General features: G+C 44.6%; 1 protein-coding gene across 2 annotated transcripts in view; it reads left to right on the top strand.

Moving 5' to 3' along the window:
- The window catches only part of adgra2 (adhesion G protein-coupled receptor A2), a 68,120-nt gene that overhangs the window by 38,339 nt on the left and 10,069 nt on the right, over window positions 1-19,712 (top strand). For both annotated transcript variants that reach the window (XM_023978802.2, XM_023978801.2), the window contains exons 4-15: window positions 5,905-5,976; window positions 8,484-8,555; window positions 8,662-8,733; window positions 9,042-9,205; window positions 9,724-9,937; window positions 10,225-10,389; window positions 10,497-10,695; window positions 10,883-11,032; window positions 11,265-11,426; window positions 11,519-11,719; window positions 12,147-12,336; window positions 12,485-12,696. In XM_023978802.2, coding sequence (XP_023834570.1) covers window positions 5,905-5,976; window positions 8,484-8,555; window positions 8,662-8,733; window positions 9,042-9,205; window positions 9,724-9,937; window positions 10,225-10,389; window positions 10,497-10,695; window positions 10,883-11,032; window positions 11,265-11,426; window positions 11,519-11,719; window positions 12,147-12,336; window positions 12,485-12,696 — 1,873 coding nt within the window. The remainder of the gene's footprint in view (window positions 1-5,904; window positions 5,977-8,483; window positions 8,556-8,661; window positions 8,734-9,041; window positions 9,206-9,723; window positions 9,938-10,224; window positions 10,390-10,496; window positions 10,696-10,882; window positions 11,033-11,264; window positions 11,427-11,518; window positions 11,720-12,146; window positions 12,337-12,484; window positions 12,697-19,712) is intronic.

Genomic DNA, 19,712 nt, shown 5'->3' with positions numbered 1-19,712 from the left:
AACACATAAAACAGACAAACACTTGTAATTTGCACTCTCGACAATCGCTAGACATTTTGTTAATGCAAAGGAATTTTCTTGCCCTCGCCTCTCTCTCATCTCTCTCTCTCGTTCATAAAACGTGGAGACGACGGTTTGGCAGGTCAAGCAATTGAAGCACCCACTATACTACCGAAACATCTGAGACACATATGGCGAATAGGTCAGTGACGGGTAGCATAGTTCTGATTAGCACTACTGGTCAGGGTAAACTCTTCACCTCTGTAAAAAATCTGTGAAGTTGTTGCGGAATCGAGTTAGTATACATGGATGTGTCACTGTGGCGTGTCTGAGCAATAACTGGCTAACATAATAGTTCTGAGAGCTTATGTCCAAGCCTGTCTGTCTTTACTGCTTCCAGATAGACACATCTGTCTCTGGTTCACCACCTGAGTGCTTCAGCGCATCAGGATCATAACTAGCAGGCTCGTAACTTAGGAACCTGCTCTATCATTATGTTACTGTATATACCTGTCATTTCTGATATGAGTGATGATGATCGGCCCCAGATAGTCCTGTCCCAAAACAGTTCTTGACCAATAAAGCCATGCCTGATATCTGCAAGGTATGGTAGACATACTACTCTCTCATCTCTGTTCTCTCTCCTGTCTTCTCTCTCTCTCTGCTCTCTGTCTCTCAATTCCAATTCAATCAATTCAAGGGGCTTATTGGCATGGGAAAACATGTGTTCAGCAAAGCAAGTAGTAGGTACTATCCAAAGCAAAACAATGATTATTGAGTTAGTGAGATAACGGATCACAGCTGCATAGACTATAACACGTACATAATCGCCAGCCAATCAACTTAGATATTTAGTATATCTGTACCATCCATCTAAGTCAAATACGCTACAGCTCATGGCTAACTGCGTCACGCGCACGCTGTTGACCCTCGCAACATTTTCGTAATGATGTCCTATCAGATATAAGCAATATGTTAATGCACACATTAACTAAGATAAGTCGTATATCAGAGTCAACTCGATCAATCTATGCAAAAGTGGTTAGTCGATAACTCAGAGTGTATCGAAATGCTGTGTAAACCGACAATTCAACTGAATACATATAGACTAGGGGTGCCGCGTTGTTTTCTCACGTTGTTTTAATATCAGGTGGTCGACATGGGTGGTCCGTTCTTATCACAGGCTCAAAGTATTGCTGTACCGAGGTGGCACATCTGTAAAAGGCACATTCCCCAGTAGAGTATATGGGAGTTTATCAAAATTGCGATTTGTTTTCGGAATATCTTTGTGGATCTGTGTAATCTGAGGGAATATGTCTCTGCTCTTGATCGATGTGGTCATTCAGACACTGTTGCCTAGGATGACTTCCAAGACTGTAGCGCGCTTAAAAGGGATTCACATGCAGACATCAGTTTTCATCCACGGTCTACGTCTTTTACACGAGTGCGGGGACAAGGTGATCAGCTACCACGTAGCCTGTCTTCTCTTGAAGAGCCATGTCTGGCTATCGGCGTGCTCAAGCAAGGCTATGCTCACTGAGTCTGTACATAGTCCAAAGCTTCCTTAGTTGGGTCAGTCACCAGTGGCTCAGGTATTCTTGCCACTGTGTAACTCTCTTGTTTAGGGCCAGAAGCTCATGTCGATTCTTAGCATTATTGTCTCTTAGTACCTGTTGTTCTTTGGTTAGAAATCTTTATCCTCTTGTTTCCAACGAATTGCCTACGATCATACTTATCGTGATCCCACTTATCGTTATGTTCCTTTCGTTTTGCCCTATGAATTTTCGAAGGTTGTCTGCGAGTCATCATTGTCGACCGTGTGAGTGCTGCTTGGTGCTGTACCTGCTGTCTTCGGGGTGTGTTTAGTCGTTCTGTGAACAGAGCCCTAGGCACCAGCTTGCCTTAGGGGACTCTTCTCGCAGGTTCATCTCCTGTAGTGATGGCTTTGTTATGGAAGGTTTGGGAATCGCTTCCTTTAGGTGATATGGTGGTTATGCTTAACGCATCTACATGCCAATCGGCGATGCTTATTCATCGATTCTTGATAATTAGTGGTGGTATCGGCCTAATTAGCTCGCTCTTGCGTACTGCATTATATTGGTCTAGCCACGTTGTACACCGGGGATATTTTGCAGAATTCTCTGCGATGCAGAGTTCTATATTTGGTGTTTGTCTCCATTTTTGTGAATAATCTTGGTATGGTGAGCGGACCCACAAAGACCTCACAACGCATAAAGGGCAATGGGCTCTCTGACTGTGTTCAAGTATTTTGTCGCCAGTCTCTATTGGTAATGTTGAAATTATTTCCTTGATGCTAGAAGGCCCTTCTTGCCTTGGTCTCTCAATACAGGTCACAAGCTTTGGTGGAGTTACCTGTGGTGGCTGATGTTTAGGCCGTCTGAGGTATGGTAATAAGTTGTGTTTGCTGTGTGTTCGTGAAGGGCAACGGTGTCGCTAGATGGAATTGTAGGTCCTGGTGGCCTATGGACCTACTTTTTGGAAGGCACCATTATTTTTGGTCTTACTGAGACTTTTACTGCTCAGGGCCGAGGTTCTGACATGAATCTGTGCCAGAAGATCTAGGGTGCTGCTGTAGGCCTCCTTGGTTAATGTAGAGCTACGCAGCGACAGATCATCAGGCGAATAGCGTAGCATAGTTGACTATCGGTCATCTCACGGTGGTGCTGAAGACAACTGCCGGTGCTGATGCAACTTGTTCATATATGGTAGCCACGTCGACAATTGTTGAATATGTACAGTAATGTTGGAAGCAGGGGGGGCTTAAGCTGCATCCCTGTTCTCACCCACGACCCCGTGTCCGAGTGCAGTGTGTTTTTTGCCAATTGTTTAAACCGCACACTTGTTGTTTGTGTAACATGGATTTTATAATGTGTATGTTTTACCGCCCAGACGCACTGTTCGCTCACATTTGTGTTATAGGCACGACCCTCATGCCAAATTGACTCGAGAGGCTTTTTTGAAATCAACAAAGCAGTGAGAAGACTTTGGCCTTTGTGTTGAGTTTGTTTGGTTGTCAATTAGGTGTGTAGGACGGGTGAATACATGGTCCTGTTGTACAGGCGGCCTAATTTGGGTAAAAAGCCAATTTGACATTTGCTCAGTACCAGTTGTTTCATTGGAAGGAAATGTACGAGTCTGCTGTTAGATGTAATGCCAAGATAATTTTCCAGGTTATGTTGAACGCATATTCCACGTAGTTATTGGCGGTCAAATTTGTCTTCACACTATTTGTGATTGGGTGATCAGTCCTTGGTTTCGCAAATATTTGGGAAGATGCAGAGCTTAAGGACGATGTTAAAGCAGTTTTTAGTATAGCCAATTGGAATTTGTTGTCTGTGATATTTGATCATTTCCATTTAAAGGATACCATCAACACCACAGGCCCTTTTGGGTTTGGAGGGTTGTTTTATTTTGTCCTGTAACTCATTCAAAGGTTAATTGGAGAATCCACAGGGTTCTGGTTAGTCTATAATAGTGAATTCCTAGATTTGATTTGATCATGTATAATGTTTTTGTTCTTTTATTCATTTGTTATAGAGCCAAAAGATTGGGAGAAGTGGTCTTACCCATACATGCTCCAGTTTGCATAGATCAATTCTTCGTGTTGTGTTTTGTTTAGTGTGTTTCCAATTTTCCCACAGACATTGGTTTAGAGATCATATGGAGTCTTCAATTACATGAAGCTGATTTCTGACGTGCTGTTCCTCATTCTTTTTCGCGGTAGTGTAATTTCTGTATTGTTTTAGTGATTCGCCATACGTGAACGGCGTAGATCAGGTTTTCCGGAGTCATCTATGTTTTTGTTGGACAGGTTTTCCTCGATCCTTATTTCTTAGATTTTTGCCATTTCTTTATCAAACCATGTGTCATTTGGTTGTTTCATTTTCTTCGGTTTTCTATTTGAGATTTTTAGATTTGGATAGGCGAAAGCTGAGAGGTCAAATATACTGGTTAAGATTTCTAGTCTGCCAGTTTTACTCACCTTCACTATTTGCCAGGTGGAACATTTTACCCAGGAAGTTAGGTCTAAAGGGGATTGAATTTGCTGATTCACATAATATGTTTATATTATTGGTAGGCTTTCCAAACTGCATCCTCTTTCCATGCATAGCATTTGCTTCATGTTACTCAGTTCCTTTGGCTTTGATGCCTCATGATTGAGAGTCTTGCTCTGTTTCAAAGTAGACTGTGATTTTGCATGTGGTCTGTGATAGGGGTGTGCAGTGTGGCTGACTGTGGAACGCTCTGGAGAGACTCTGGGTATTGAGTCAGTGATAAAGTAGTCTACAGTGCTACTGCCTGCAAGAGATGAGCTATAGGGTGAACCTACCATAGGAGTCCGCCTCGAAGCTACCATGTGACTGATGTACATACCCAGCGTGCGACAAGAGTCTGCAGGGAGTATGTGACGCCGTTTTTGTTGGTGATATGTTGTCATAGTTTGTGCTAGGGGGGCATATGGGGCGGGAAATGCTGTCACCTCCTCTGCTCTCTTCTCTCGTCTCTCTCTCTCCTTCTCTCACCGTCTCTCTTCGCTCTCTTCTACCTCCTCCGTCTCTCTCGCTCTCTCTCTTGCTCGTGTCTCTCTTCTCTCTCTCTCTCTCTTCTCTCTCTCCTCTCTCTCTCTCTCTCTCTCTCTCTCTCTCTCTCTCTCGTCTCTCTCTCTCTCTCTCTCTCTGTCTCTCTCCTCTCTTCCCGTCTGTCTCTCTACTCTCTCTCTCTCGTCTCTCGTTCCTCTCTCTACCTCTCTCCTCTCAGTCTCTTCTGTCTCTCTCTCTCTCTCTCTCTCTCCTCTCTTCCATCTCTCTGTCTCCTCTCTCTCATCTCGTCTCCTTCGATCTCTCTGGCTCTCGTCTATCTTCTCTCTCTCTGCTCTCTGTCCTCTCTCTCGTCTCTCGTCGCTCTCTCTCTCTCTCTCCTCGTCTCTCTCCACTCCTCTCTCTCTCCTCTCTCTCTCCTCTCTCTCTCTCTCCTTCCCGCTTCTCTCTCTCTCTCTTGCTGCTCCTCTGCTCTCTCTCCGTCCCACACACTGCTTCCTCCCTAAACGTTGGTGTTGATGTCTGGGAGCTTCTGTAAGGAAATCCTCCTCTGTGACTGTTCCTTTGGGAGCAGGCGTTTTTCATGCTGTAGGAACAAGGAACACATTGCCTTCACACATCAGCCTTGTCCTGCCTACAACCCTTTGTCTGATGACCTCTTCCAACCTTGCTATTCCCACCTGGCCAAAGAGCTTCCCTGAGTTTCAGAGGTTAATTCTCCGGCAGGTCTGACTGTGAATGGAGAAGGGCATGTGGTTGAGTTGTTTAACACATGGGCATGGCTGGGCATGGGACGGCAAGAAGGTGGGGTGAAATGTGACGGGTAGTATGAAATTAGATCTTCAAAGGTAGAAATTCATATTTATGGTTTGGCAATAGCCAGAGTAACTTTATCTTGGGAAGAGTCATTTTCAAAAGAGTACCGAAAGAATAGCACTCCTCTTGGATTCCAGCGATATTTTCTTTGGTCAACTATTGGCATCCTTGCGAGACCCAAGTCCAGGTGGCTGTTGGGGTAAGATTTCCAAACRATCCGAATGCWGAAATATCCTGCTGTGTCCCACTGGTGGGGCCATAGTTGGGGCCATATGTATCCAATCCCAGTTATTTTAAAGAAACCTCTGTATTGCTGGTCCAGGCTGAATATTGTATCCAGCTATTCACTGTTCATACTGTATTTACTCAGAAATGAACACCTTTTAATGAACCCCTGGTGATTGCCCTCAAGCCTTAGTTTGGAGATGTTATGGGCCAATGTTTCAACTAGTTATGTGCAAGGCCGTAGGTCTCCTCATTGACATGCAGTCTAATGTCTTATGTTATTTTAATGTCTCTCTCTCCCCAGGGACCTCAGGAGCAACCTCATCAGCACCATCATGCCTGGAGCCTTCCAAAGTTTATCTAAACTTCAGAAGCTGTAAGTGCATACAGAATCAGCTCTGTTTTCATTATATCTTGTGCACTGTAAACAGTCATATTGCGTATATAAAGAGTTGGTTTAGTTGCCACAGTCTCCCTGCATGTCACAGTATTGAGTATTTTCAAAACCAGCACACAGTCATAACTTTTTATGACACATAAAACTATATGTAAAAATATTAATTCTCAGTTTTAGTGTCCATCATAAAAACCTGTCTGGCTCAGAGATGTGTTGTAGATGGCTGGGCTAAGTGTATGTGCTGGTCTGTGCTGATCTCAGTGGGGCTTGGGATGACATGTCTGGTGCCCTACTCTGRCGCCATGGGAAACCTCAGGGCCACGCAGAGGCTCCTCACACGTCATTGGATGTGACAGGGCAGCAGTTTGCGGCCGCTCGTAGCTCACTCATTGTGTGTTTGGACAGTCGGCTCCGGTCCTCTGCCCTGCGCTGCGTGACTCTTTTCCCCTCCCTGTACTGCTTGTGTTTTCCCTGCAAGGTCTGGGGCTTTTCAAAACAAACAGGGAGAGATAAAGACACACTCTCGACAGCTCTCTGCTGGGTTGTGTCAGGGGGACAGTGGAAGAAGGCTCACTCTGACACTGTCCTTATACCATGCAGACACAGCATGCAGGGGCTGCAGAGTTCATTTGCTCCTTCTTTGGTGATAAGGCTTTACAAGAGGTTCTATGGTCTATATCGATAAGGAACATTCACAGGTCACGAGAGTGTTGCAAAATTCTAATTCCTTATCCTGCTGTGTTACACGCTGGCTAGTTGTATGAATGGAAATTGTGAAAGATGTGCCTACTGGCCAAGAAAGCCACTTTGGATAAGACTTTGTTATTGTAAACAAATAAAAATWKGAAGCGGAAGTCTATTGGCCAATGTGCTGGAGAAGCCAGTTGTTCCCAATGAGATCACAAAAACAACATGCAGAGTGTCAAGATTATGGTTGCAAATGTATCGGTAATTTATCGGTAAAGTTACCGGAATCTTATGTAAGTTTGGTTATTTATTTTGAAAAATATGAATATATAGTATTCATTTTTTATACAGTACCAGTCCAAAGTTTGGACACACCTACTCATTCAAGGGTTTTTCTTTATTTTTAGTATTTGCTACATTGTAGAATAATAGTGAAGGCTTCAAAACTATGAAATAACACACATGGAATAATGTAGTAACCAATAAAGTGTTAAAAAAAATACATTTTATATTTGAGATTCTTCAAAGTAGCCACCCTTTGCCTTGATGACAGCTTTGCACACTCTCAACCAGCTTCATGAGGAATGCTTTTCCAACAGTCTTGAAGAAATTCCCACATATGCTGAGCACTTGTTGGCTACTTTTCCTTCACTCTGCAGTTCAACTCATCCCAAACCATCTCAATTGGGTTGAGGTTGGGTGATTGTGGAGGCCATGTCATCTGATGCAGCACTCCATCACTCTCCTTCTTGGTCAAATAGCCCTTACACAGCAAACCAGATGGAAACCAGATGGAATGACGTATCGCTGCAGAATGATGTGGTAGCCGTGCTGGTTAAGTGTGCCTTGAATTCTAAATAAATCACTGACAGTGTCACTYGCAAAGCACCCCCACACCATCACACCTCCTCCTCCATACTTCACAGTGGGAACTACACATGCAGAGATCATCCGTTCACCTACTCTGCGTCTCACAAAGACACGGTTGTTCGAACCAAAAATCTCAAGTTTGGACTCATTAGACCAAAGGACAGATTTCCACCGGTTTGTCGTTTCTCTTTGCTTATTTGAGCCGCTCTTGCCATAATATGGACTTGGTCTTTTACCAAATAGGGCTATCTTCTGTATACCCCCCCACACACACAAATTAACTTTTAACAAGGCACACCACATTGAAATGCATTTCAGGTGACTACCTCATGAAGCTGATTGAGAGAATGCCAAGTGTGCAACGCTGTCATCAAGGAAACGGGTGGCTACTTWGAAGAATCTCAAATATAAAATATATTTTGATTTGTTTAACACTTTATTGGTTACTACATGATTCCATATTTGTTATTTCATAGTTTTGATGTCTTCACTATTATTCTACAATGTKGGAAATAGTCCAAATAAAYAAAAAKCCTTGAATGAGCAGGTTTGTCCAAACTTTTGACTGGTACTCTATCTGTGTCCATATTGTCCATGAGTTTCTAGTAGATAGACCATATGGTTTAATAGAAAATAGCCWAATTAATGAAAAAGTACCTAACGTGCAATGGCATTATTTTCATTTAACTCTTTAACTCTTCCAACTATTGACTTTTTTCACAACTGCCATCAGTTTGACAACATATACATATTGACACAGAAAAATGTAATACAAATATATATGAAGGATATTTCATGCTGTAACCCTCATTTAAACACCAATGGAATTCATTAAGTTTAGGGTTTTACAGCTTTGTCATTCTATTTTGTATTTTAAAAATGACCATTATTCACCGCTGTGCCCTCACTGTCCCTGTTATCTCTCCTAGCGACCTGTCCAACAACCGCATTGGCTGCTTGACTCCAGACATGTTCCAGGGACTCACCCACCTCACCAAACTGTAAGCAGGCTAAATGACTGACCATAAAGCAACACATTCTAGTGTAGTAGTGTGGGTACGTAGTACAGTGATAGTGATTAAACATCTGTCTGTTTTCTCCTGTTAGGAACCTCTCTGGGAACATCTTATCTACCTTGGACCCAGGGGTCTTCCAGGAACTCCCCTCTCTTAAACTTGTGTGAGTACTGTTCCTTGCTCCTAACTGTCATCCCCTTTTTCACAGTTTGCTCCAGACAGATGTTTGTATAATCTTCGTAAGTGATATAAATGCAATCTTGGCAATCTGATCACATTTTTCTCCCTATAGGCTTAGTTTAAGCAATGGACAGCCTTTTGTCARGTCTGACATGTTGATCCTATAATGGACCACCAGAGAATAGATCTGAACTGTTGGGCAACATGCCGTTAGAGGGAAAGTGCACCCGCTCCTCAGTGTAATCTCCCCTGATGAATGCTGTTGTAAAACTCCCTGCTTTTTCTCACCAGGAACTTTAACTCTGACTTTCTGTCATGTGACTGTGGGCTGCGCTGGGTGCCGGGTTACTTTCGCACCAGGACAGCCCGGCTGGGGGACGAGACAATCTGTGCTTATCCCAGGAACCTCCATGGAAAGCCCCTGCGTGGACTGAGGGAAAGTCAGCTGAGCTGTGGTGAGTGTCAGACAGGAAATTTAATGCATATGAATGCGGGGGTTCACCACTATCACCCCTCAAATAGTATGAAAACTTCACTATATGAATGACAGAGTCATTGTTTTCTCATGGTAATACTGTGAGATGTCCCTAATCTGTTAGGTAGGTGTTTGTGAGAAGTAATAAGCTGTGAGTGAGCAAGTGGAAACACATAAGAAGTGCAATAAAAATGCAAAATACCAATGTTTTGCTGTCTCCAATAGCCTGTTTTCTATTGTATTTCCTCTTCCACTCAGTAGTCTGTGTTTCCAAGTGCACCAGTTAGCTGTGTTGTGCCTCCTCTGTGGTCGGCRTTTATGATTTGGGGCTGTCTGCATCCAATATTCCAAAAAAAGCAGGCTCATAATGGCTTCATCTGAAATATTTAGCTGAGGTTGTGTAATGAGAGAGCAGCAGAAGTAACCCAGAGTGATTTGTTATGGTCTCATTTGCCTTCCCTTCTCCTGGCGGTGCTGTGTGTTCCTCTCCTCACTCAGATGGGCCTCTGGAGCTGCACACCCTGTCTCTCCTACCCTCCCAGCGCCAGGTGGTCTTCAAGGGGGACCGGCTGCCGTTCCACTGCACCGCCGCCSTGGTGGACAAAATCACTGCGCTGCACTGGCGCCACAACGGCCAGCTGGTGACCTCTGACCCTGAACAGGGCGTCAGTCTAGAGACCAGCGTGGTGCATGACTGCACCTTCATCACCAGGTGATGTTACAGTACTGAGGGGTCCGCTGGTATATCTGTCGATCCCAGCACTCTTTTATTACCTTTCATTGCACTCCTCAATTGTCATATTTTCATGTTTTTATCATAAGGTCTAAGTTAAATATGTTTTTGATTTAGTAATGGTTTGTGAGGCCAGTGTTTGGTTCTCATGAATTGATGAAAAAACAAACACTGTTTGTTTAGTGTCTGCAGATAGGACATGAGGTGTAGTGTGCTGTCTGGGTATGTGTGATGGCAGTGACTGATGTACTGTCTCCTCGGTGCAGTGAGCTCATCTTGTCRAACGTGCATGTTGAGGCCAGTGGAGAGTGGAAGTGTGTGGTGGCCACTGGGCGGGGCAACACCTCCCGCAGCGTGGAAATAGTGGTGCTGGAGAACAGCGCCTCCTTCTGTCCGGAGGAAAGAGTCACTAACAACCGGGGAGAGTTCAAGTAAGGAAGAAAACAATAATTCCCCTCTCCAGAAACTAAATCCACAATAATAACAGTCCTTCTGATTAAAACATGCTGCATCCTCCTCCCTTGGTGTTTTTTTCTAGGTGGCCCAGAACCTTGGCAGGTATCACCTCCTACCAGTACTGTCTGCAGCTGCACTACCCCTCCCTGTCCATGGGGGGTACTTTGGAGCAGAAGCAGGCATCACGATACTGTGACCGCTCAGGGAGCTGGGAGGAGGGAGACTACGACAACTGTCTCTACACCAACGACATCACACGGGTCCTACACACCTTCATCCTGGTCAGTACCAGGGGTTGTGCTTGGGCTGTCCCAAATTAATTTAGCCCAGTACCTATGAAATCAAAATATGATACATATATTATGGTAGTAATATTTAAATAGTTGTTGCCTGAAAGGTAAATGTGTAAAAGTAACAAAACATTTGAGTTATTTGCTTTAAAATAATCATACTTCTCTCTTTTTCTAGATGCCCATCAATACCTCTAATGCGGTCACTCTGGCACGTCAGGTGCGCACGTACACCGTGGATGCATCCAGTTTCACTGACACTATGGACGTGATGTACGTGGCCCAGATGATGGAGAAATTCATGGAATATGTCCGACCACTGCGAGAGGTGGGACGATGAGATCTTTAATCCCTCAATGCATGTTTTGTGGGTTTTATTTTGTGTCTGCGTTGTCTTGAATTGGAAAGAGTTGTTAGGGACTTTTTGACTTGAATATTCATGATATATTCATTACCTTATGTTCATGATTAAGTTTATTTCTGCCCCCTGTGTTTATGTGAATGCCTGTTTTTTAATGCTTGTTTTTTCATGTCTTTACCTGTGTGTATGTATGTGTCAGCTGTCAGAGATGCTGGTGGATATGGGCAGTAACCTGATGCAGGTCGATAATCAGATCCTGGCCCATGCCCAGAGAGAGAAGAAAGCCTGCAGCTCCATAGTCCACTCTCTGGAGACTCTGGCCTGGCCACAGCTCCACAGCCATGCTCAGGACCTCTCCACGGTACAACAACTTGCATTCCAACATGTTTTAAGGTTCTATATTATTTTTATCTTACAGTCCTAAATGTAATCAACGTTGTTTTKCCCCTATAGCTCTCCAGGAACATTGTAATGGAGGCCCATCTTATCCGTCCGGCCCACTTCACTGGCATGAGCTGCACAGCTTACCAACGCCGGGAGACGTTGTTAGGCAACCTGGGCATGGAGGGGGCAGAGCCCACCCACGAACAGCAGCTCCGCTTCCGCTGCACCACAGGCACCCACAACACCTCCATAAACAACTTCCCCATGAAGGTAAGCACTGTCTCTGTCTCCCTCACCCAGACCTGAACCCAAACTTGCCCACAAACAGGACTGTGGTTGTGTGTCTGTGGTACAATGGCAGACAGTGCATACGGTTGTCATTAGAGGGAACACACCTCAGGGCTTGACCTACTGGAGATTGCATGGATCCGCATTTAGCACAGTCATTTACAACAGCTGACATGAAAGAGGGAGAAAAACCTGAGGTTTTAGATTTTGTCGTTTGGTGTTTGAAATTTCTGTTTCGTATTCCATTGGGCTAACAGAGTCAAATATAGGTGAAAGTAGGACAGTAAAGAATGAATGGTATGATTCTCTCTCTTTCTCTCTCTCTCACTGTCACTCTCACTCACTCTCACTCTCACTCTCACTCTCACTCGGTCTGTCTCTCTCTTTCTATGTTTCTCCCTCCCTCTAGAATGCTGTAGCCCTGGCCTCTGTGGTTCTCCCTGCCTCTCTGTTCCCCRCGGACGCCCCGTCAGACTGTAAGCTCCAGTTTGTGGCGTTCCGTACAGGGAGGTTCTTCCCTTTCTCAGGGAACTTCAGTGGTCCTGGAGAGAACGCCCGCAGACGCAGTGTCAACAGCCCTGTTATCTACGTAGGCCTAGGTGAGGGAGAAGCTATAACACTTTTATTACACAATTCAACAAATTTACAGAGACAGGTCAAACCTGGTTATTTTAAGATAATTACAAAATACAAATGTATGAGCTGGTGACAGTGATAGTGATGGTCATCTCCTCCTTTGTGTGGCAGACGGGTGCAGTATGTGGAACCACTCAGAGCCCATCTTGGTGTCCCTGCGCCACTCGATCCCGGGAAGTGACCCAGTGGCAGCCCACTGGAGCCTGCAGGCCCTGCAGCAGCAGCAGGGGGGATGGAGCCAGGAAGGCTGCCTACTGGCCCACACTGACTCTGCCACCTCCACCCTGCGCTGCTCTGTACTCAGCAACTACGCCGTGCTGCAGGTAGGGCGGGAGCACATCCTAGGATCACTCACTTATTCCCAGAGACACATGGTGGATGTAATGTAATGATGACTCTGCACAACACGCACTGCACAACACGTCAATTCCCGTTGAATGTGGAATTAGGGAAAGCTCAGTTTGTTGTTTTGGAAAGTTCTGTAAGTCTATTGAAAAAGTTTGGTTACTAGCTAGCTACCTTTTGAGTTTGGATCCTGTGACGTGGTTGGCTTCAGTTGCTGGGACCTCTACTATCTGTCCAGTGATCCTGCTGAACAAGGCCGGGTCTGAGGAGCTGCTTGGCGTAGCAGATAGCCTAGCTGTTAGCTAGCTGCCTATAGGGCGAGTGGAGTTTTCTTGAGGGCTTGAGTGCAGCTTGCGTTGTGGATAGCTATTGTGGCTGGGACCGCYGATTTTCCCAGGCTTGTGGCTGTCTAGATCCCTGCTGTTTGTTGTTGTTTCCAATCCTCCCTGCGACCTGCTCTGTCTGTGACTGCGTGGAGTAACAGCTTAACCTACGTTGCTACCATGASAAAGACCAAAGCCAGRGGGAGTACCGTTGAGGACAGTGGTGTCTCTATCACAGGTGAAGGATCTTTTAATCAAACGWAAATAGTTCTACAAGCAGTTGTTACAACAACCAGAAAAAACATTCTAGTGTTGTGTCCAAATACTGGTGYAGTCAATTAATAAAAGAATGGACGACCTGACCATAGATGTCCAGGACCTGAAGAACAGCTTGCAGTTCTCCCAGGGTCAGCTCGATGAGTTGAAACAGGAGAACGGCAAGGTGACAAAAATCTGTAAGTCATTGAGAGAGGACATCAGTTCTGTATATGAATCCATGATAACAATGACGGAGAAATCAGATTATCTCGATGGACAATCAAGGCGAAACAACATTGTTGTGGACGGAATTGCAGAATCTCAACATGAGAACTGAACGGAGTCTGAGAACAAAGTGAGGGAAATYAACTCGGAGAAACAGAAGATGGACCACAAGACGATTGAGGTTTGAGCGCGCTCATAGGACTGGAAAACCCACCACCGGCCCAGGTGACAGGCCCAGGCCAATATTGGTCAAGTTCCTGAGGTTCAAGGACAAGGTACCTGTTCTGGAAAGAGCCAAGAACTTGAGCGGAATGTACTTCTTGCTCAAAAAGGATTATTCTGAAGATGTGCGCCAGAAGAGGAAAGAACTTATCCCAGTCATGAAAGCTGCCAGAGTGTGTGCGGACATTACTTACATCTGCTATGACAGGCTCATTGTCCACCCTCCCTCCCAAAAGCCTGGGAGGGATGAAAGACCCAAGCCTATGGGTTCGTATCTTCAACCCTGAAGCACACACACACACACACACACACACACACACACACACACAGCACACACACACACACACACACACACACACACACACACACACACACACACACACACACACACACACCAACTGATTAATGGACTGCTGAATGTATATATTTTTCTTTTTTGCTCTTTTCTATATTATGTCTATCTCTGATAAGCTACCCAGGAAAGGACTGAAAATAGCCCATATTAATATATGTAGCCTTAGAAATAAGGTTAATGAAATCAATAACTAACATCAGATAACATTAATATATTAGCCATTTCTGAGAGTCACTTGGATAATTAMTTTGATGATACAGCAGTAGCAAWAGAAGGATATAACATCTATAGAAGAGACATGAATGRTTATGGGGAGGCGTTGCTGTATATATTCAGGGCCATATCCCTGTAATGCTTAGAGAAGATATTATGTCAAGTGTTATTGAAGTGTTGTGGTTGCAGGTTCTCTTGGCACATCTAAAGCCTTTTCTTTGGGGTTGTTGCTATAGGCCACCAAGTGCAAACAGTCAGTATCTAAATAATATGTGTGAAATGTTTGACAGGGTATGTGATGTAAACAGAGAGGTCTACTTTCTTGGGGACCTGAATATTGACAGGTTTTCATCAAGCTGTACGCTCAAGAGGAAGCTTCTCACTGTAACCAGTTCCTGTAATCTGGTTCAGGTTATTAATCAACCTACAGTATGGTGTTTACAAACACTTCTGGAACAAAATCATCCACATGTATTGATCACATTTTTACTGATGCTGTTGTACTTTGTTCTTTTTTCCCCCATTTTTTTTTCACCTTTATTCACCTTTAACAAGGTAGGTTAGTTGAGAACAAGTTCTAATTTACAACTGCGACCTGGCCAAGATAAAGCAAAGCAGTGCGACACAAACAACAACACAGAGTTACACATGGAATAAACAAGCGTACAGTCAATAACACAATAGAAAAAAAGAAAGTCTATATACAGTGTGTCCATTGGCGTGAGGAGGTAAGACAATAAATAAGCCATAGTAGCGAAGTAATTACAATTTTGCAAATTAACACTGGAGTGATAGATGAGCAGATGATGATGTGCAAGTAGAAATACTGGTGTGCAAAAGAGCAGAAAATTAAARAAAAACAATATGGGGATGAGGTAAGTAGATTGGATGGGCTATTGCATCAGTACTGCTGCAGCGATCGGTTAGCTGCTCAGATAGCTGATGTTTAAAGTTAGTGAGGGAAATATAAGTCTCCAGCTTCAGCGATTTTTGCAATTCGTTCCAGTCATTGGCAGCAGAGAACTGGAAGGAAAGGTGGCCAAAGAGGTGTTGGCTTTGGGGATGACCAGTGAGATATACCTGCTGAGTGAGCTGAGAGAAGGTGCGGGTAGCGAACGGTTGAAAAGCATGCATTTAGTTTTACTAGCGTTTAAGAGCAGTTGGAGGCCACGGAAGCAGTGTTGTATGGCATTGAAGCTTGTTTGGAGGTTTGTTAACACAGTGTCCAAAGAAGGGCCAGATGTATACAGAATGGTGTCGTCTGCATAGAGGTGGATCAGGGAATCACCCGCAGCAAGAGCGACATCATTGACATATAAAGAGAAACGAGTCGGCCCGAGAATTGAACCCTGTGGTACCCCCATAGAGACTGCCAGAGGTCCGGACAACAGGCCCTTCGATTTGACACACTGAACTCTGTCTGAGAAGTAGTTGGTGAACCAGGCGAGGCAGTCATTTGAGAAGCCAAGGCTGTTGAGTCTGCCGATAAGAATACAGTGATTTACAGAGTCAAAAGCCTTGGCCAGGTCGATGAAGACGGCTGCACAGTACTGTCTTTTATCGATGGCAGTTATGATATCGTTTTAGTACCTTGAGCGTGGCTGAGGTGCACCCGAGACCAGCTCGGAAACCAGATTGCATAGCAGGGAAGGTACGGTGGAATTCGAAATGGTCAGTGATCTGTTTATTAACTTGGCTTTCGAAGACTTTAGAAAGGCAGGGCAGGATGGATATAGGTCTATAACAGTTTGGGTCTAGAGTGTCACRCCCTTTGAAGAGGGGGATGACCGCGGCAGCTTTCTAATRTTTAGGGATCTCAGGCGATYCGGAAGAGAGGTTGAACAGACTGGTAATAGGGGTTGTAACAATGGCGGCGGATAATTTTAGAAAGAGYGGGTCCAGGTTGTCTAGCCCAGCTGATTTGTATGGGTCCAGGTTTTCCAGCTCTTTCTGAACATCTGCTATCTGTATTTGGGTGAAGGAGAAGCRYMGGAGGCTTGGGCAAGTAGCTGCGGGGGGTGCGGAGCTGTTGGCCGGAGTTGGGGTAGCCAGGAGMAAAGCATGGCCAGCCGTAGAGAAATGCTTATTGAAATTCTCGATTATCGTGGATTTATTGGTGGTGACAGTGTTACCTAGCCTCAGTGCAGTGGGCAGCTGGGAGGAGGTGATCTTATTCTCCATGGACTTTACAGTGTCCCAAAACTTTTTGGAGTTAGAGCTACAGGATAACATTTCTGTTTGAAAAAGCTAGCCTTTGCTTTCCTGACTGACTGTGTGTATTGGTTCCTGACTTCCCTGAAAAGTTGCATATCGCGGGGATATATCGATGCTAGTGCAGTCCGCCACAGGATGTTTTTGTGCTGGTCAAGGGCAGTCAGGTCTGGAGTGAAACAAGGGCTATATCTGTTCTTAGTTCTACATTTTTTAAAGGGGCATTCTTATTTAAGATGGTGAGGAAATTACTTTCAAGAATGACCAGGCATCCTCGACTGACGGGATGAGGTCAATATCCTTCCAGGGTACCGGGCCAGGTTGGTTAGAAAGGCCTGCTCACAGAATGTGTTTTAGGGAGCGTTTGACAGTGATGACGGGTGGTCGTTTGACGGCGGACCCATAGCGGATGAGGCAGTGATCGCTGAGATCCTGATTGAAAACAGCAGAGGTGTATTTGGAGGGCAAGTTGGTCAGGATAATATCTATGAGGGTGCCCATGTTTATGGATTTAGGGTTGTACCTGGTGGGTTCGTTGATAATTTGTGTGAGATTGAGGGCATCTAGCTTAGATTGTAGGACTGCCGGGGTCTTAAGCATATCCCAGTTTGGGTCACTTAACAGAACGAACTCTGAAGATAGATGGGGGGCAATCAATTCACATATGGTGTCCAGGGCACAGCTGGGAGCTGAGGGGGGTCTATACAGGCGGCAACAGTGAGAGACTTATTTCTAGAGAATTGCAATTTCTCTAGAAATTTTTTAAGTGATCGTACAAAAGATTTAGCTGTAGATGATGTTACAAATATTGTTGGTCTGATGTGATTAATAAGTAACATCCTGGCGCACTTGATGTATTTATGAATTGCTTCTTCCAATTATTGATAAACATGCACCTGTTAAGAAATGAACTGTTAGACCTGTTAGGCTCCATGGATTGATGAGGAATTGAAAAACTGTATGGTTGAAAGAGATGGGGCAAAAGGAGTGGCTAATAACTCTGCGCTGCACATCAAATTGAGGAATGATGTGACTAAAACTAAACAAAAAGAAGAAGAAACTGTATTATGAAGTCAAAATCAATGATATAAAGAATGATGAAAAAAACGTTGGAGTGCTTTTAAGGAAATTATAGGCAGAAAGACAAATTCAACTCCATCTTTCATCGAATCAGATGTTTTATCTCACAAAACCATTTTGATGTTGCCATTATTTTAGCAGGAAATGCCAACAAGAACAGTGAGTCTCGTACTCATGGATTAAAAAACTAACAATTAAAGAAAAGCATTGTATGTTTCATTTTTGTAAAGTAGTGTGGGAGAGGTGGAAAAATATTGTTATTGATCAATAATGACAAACCTCCTGGCATTGACAACTTAGATGGAAATCTACTGAGGATGGTAGCTGACTCTACAGCATATATGTCAGAGTCAAGGCCCGGGGCCACATCCGGCCCGCGAGAAGGTTTTTTTACGGCCCCTGGGATGATCTTGATTTATTATTAGAACCGGCCCGCAGACCGCAGCAAGCCGGCAGCCCGCAGATCTTTTACACGCACCAATACTACATTTCCCACAATGCAACGGTGACGCACCGAGCAGTAGGCTGCTTCATTTCAATATTTATTGGCACAGCAGTCGTCAGCATCACAGTAAAATTAACTTTCAGATACCCATCAAAAATGGCAAACGGAAGGTGGACACTGAGAACCGGGGGTTTCAAACAAGGTGGGAGTCGGAGTATATGTTCACGGAGGTAGCTGGAAAACCTGTGTGTCTTCTGTGTGGAGAAAGTGTGGCGGTACTGAAAGAGTATAATCTGAGACGACATTATGAAACGAAACACGCGGACAAAAACAAGATATGGACATGGAACAAAGGCTACAAAAGGCAGAGGAATTAAAACGAGGCCTCAAATCTCGACAGGCTCTGTTCAAAAGCAAAATCACAAGGCCAGGCTGCTGTCAAGGCCAGTTTTATTTTGGCAGAAGAGATCGCTAAATCAGCCCGGCATTTACGGAGGGGGATTTATCAAAAACTGCATGATTAAAGTTTGTGACGAAGTTTGCCAGAAAAAAAGGCAACTCTTTTTAAATGTGAGTCTGAGCAGAAACACCATTGCCGAGAGAGTAGACCAGTTGTCCATCAATCTAAAAGAGCAGCTTGTGAAAAGGGAAAAGATTTCATTGCATATTCCTTGGCTGTGGATGAGAGCACGACATTTCTGACATTGCCCAGTTGTCAATTTTCATCCGCGGAGTGGACTCCAGCCTAAGCGTGACAGAGGAGTTTTTGGCTTTACGTCCTATGCATGGCACAACTCACGGGCATGATTTGTATGAAGAGTGTCAAATGTGTAAATGAGATGGAGCTGCCTTGGAAAAACTCGTGGTTTGACAACCGACGGAGCACCTGCGATGTGTGGACACAGGAGCGGACTGGTGGGAAGATACGGGAAAAGATCAAGAGGAAAACGCGACAGGTGAGCTGACAGCTTATCATTGTATCATACACCCGGAAGCGTTGTGCGGTAAAGCCTTGAAATGGAGCATGTAATGAGCATCATCACGCGCACAGTTAACTTTATCAGAGCCAAAGGTTTGAATCACCGCCAGTCAGGCATTTCTGACGGAGTTAGAAACGGAGCATGGTGATTTGCCTTATCACACAGAGGTGCGATGGCTAAGCCAGGGAAAGGTGCTTCAAAGATGTTTCGAGCTTCGTGAGGAGATTTGTCTGTCTTGGACAGCAAGGGAAAGACACAACACAACTCCGAGACGAAATGTTTCTGTGTGAAATGGCTTTTCTGTGTGACATTCGAAGTCATCTGAATGCAATGAACTTGCCAGCTGCAGGGTCGGGATCATGTCACTCTGATATGTACAGTACAGTGAAGGCATTTAAAACCAAAACTGACTCTGTGGGAGACGCAATGCGGAAGAAAATTTGAGCCACTTTCCCAGCTGCCAGACCATGAAAGAGAAGCTCTCTACCAGTGCGTTCCCGAGCGCACAGTTGGCTGATAAATAGGTATGCTGCCGCTGACTTTCGACGCCGATTTGCTGACTTTGAAGCACAAAAAAGCAGGTTGGAACTGCTCGTAACCATTTTGCTGTTGACGTGGAAAGCTCACCACAAACCTCCAAATGGAGTTGATTGACCTCCATGCAATGAATGCACTGAGGGCA

Source organism: Salvelinus sp. IW2-2015, linkage group LG33, assembly GCF_002910315.2.
Source record: "Salvelinus sp. IW2-2015 linkage group LG33, ASM291031v2, whole genome shotgun sequence".
Taxonomy (NCBI): Eukaryota; Metazoa; Chordata; class Actinopteri; order Salmoniformes; family Salmonidae; genus Salvelinus; species Salvelinus sp. IW2-2015.
The sequence above is the reverse complement of the archived record's forward strand: the minus strand, read 5'-3'. Positions and strand labels throughout refer to the sequence as shown.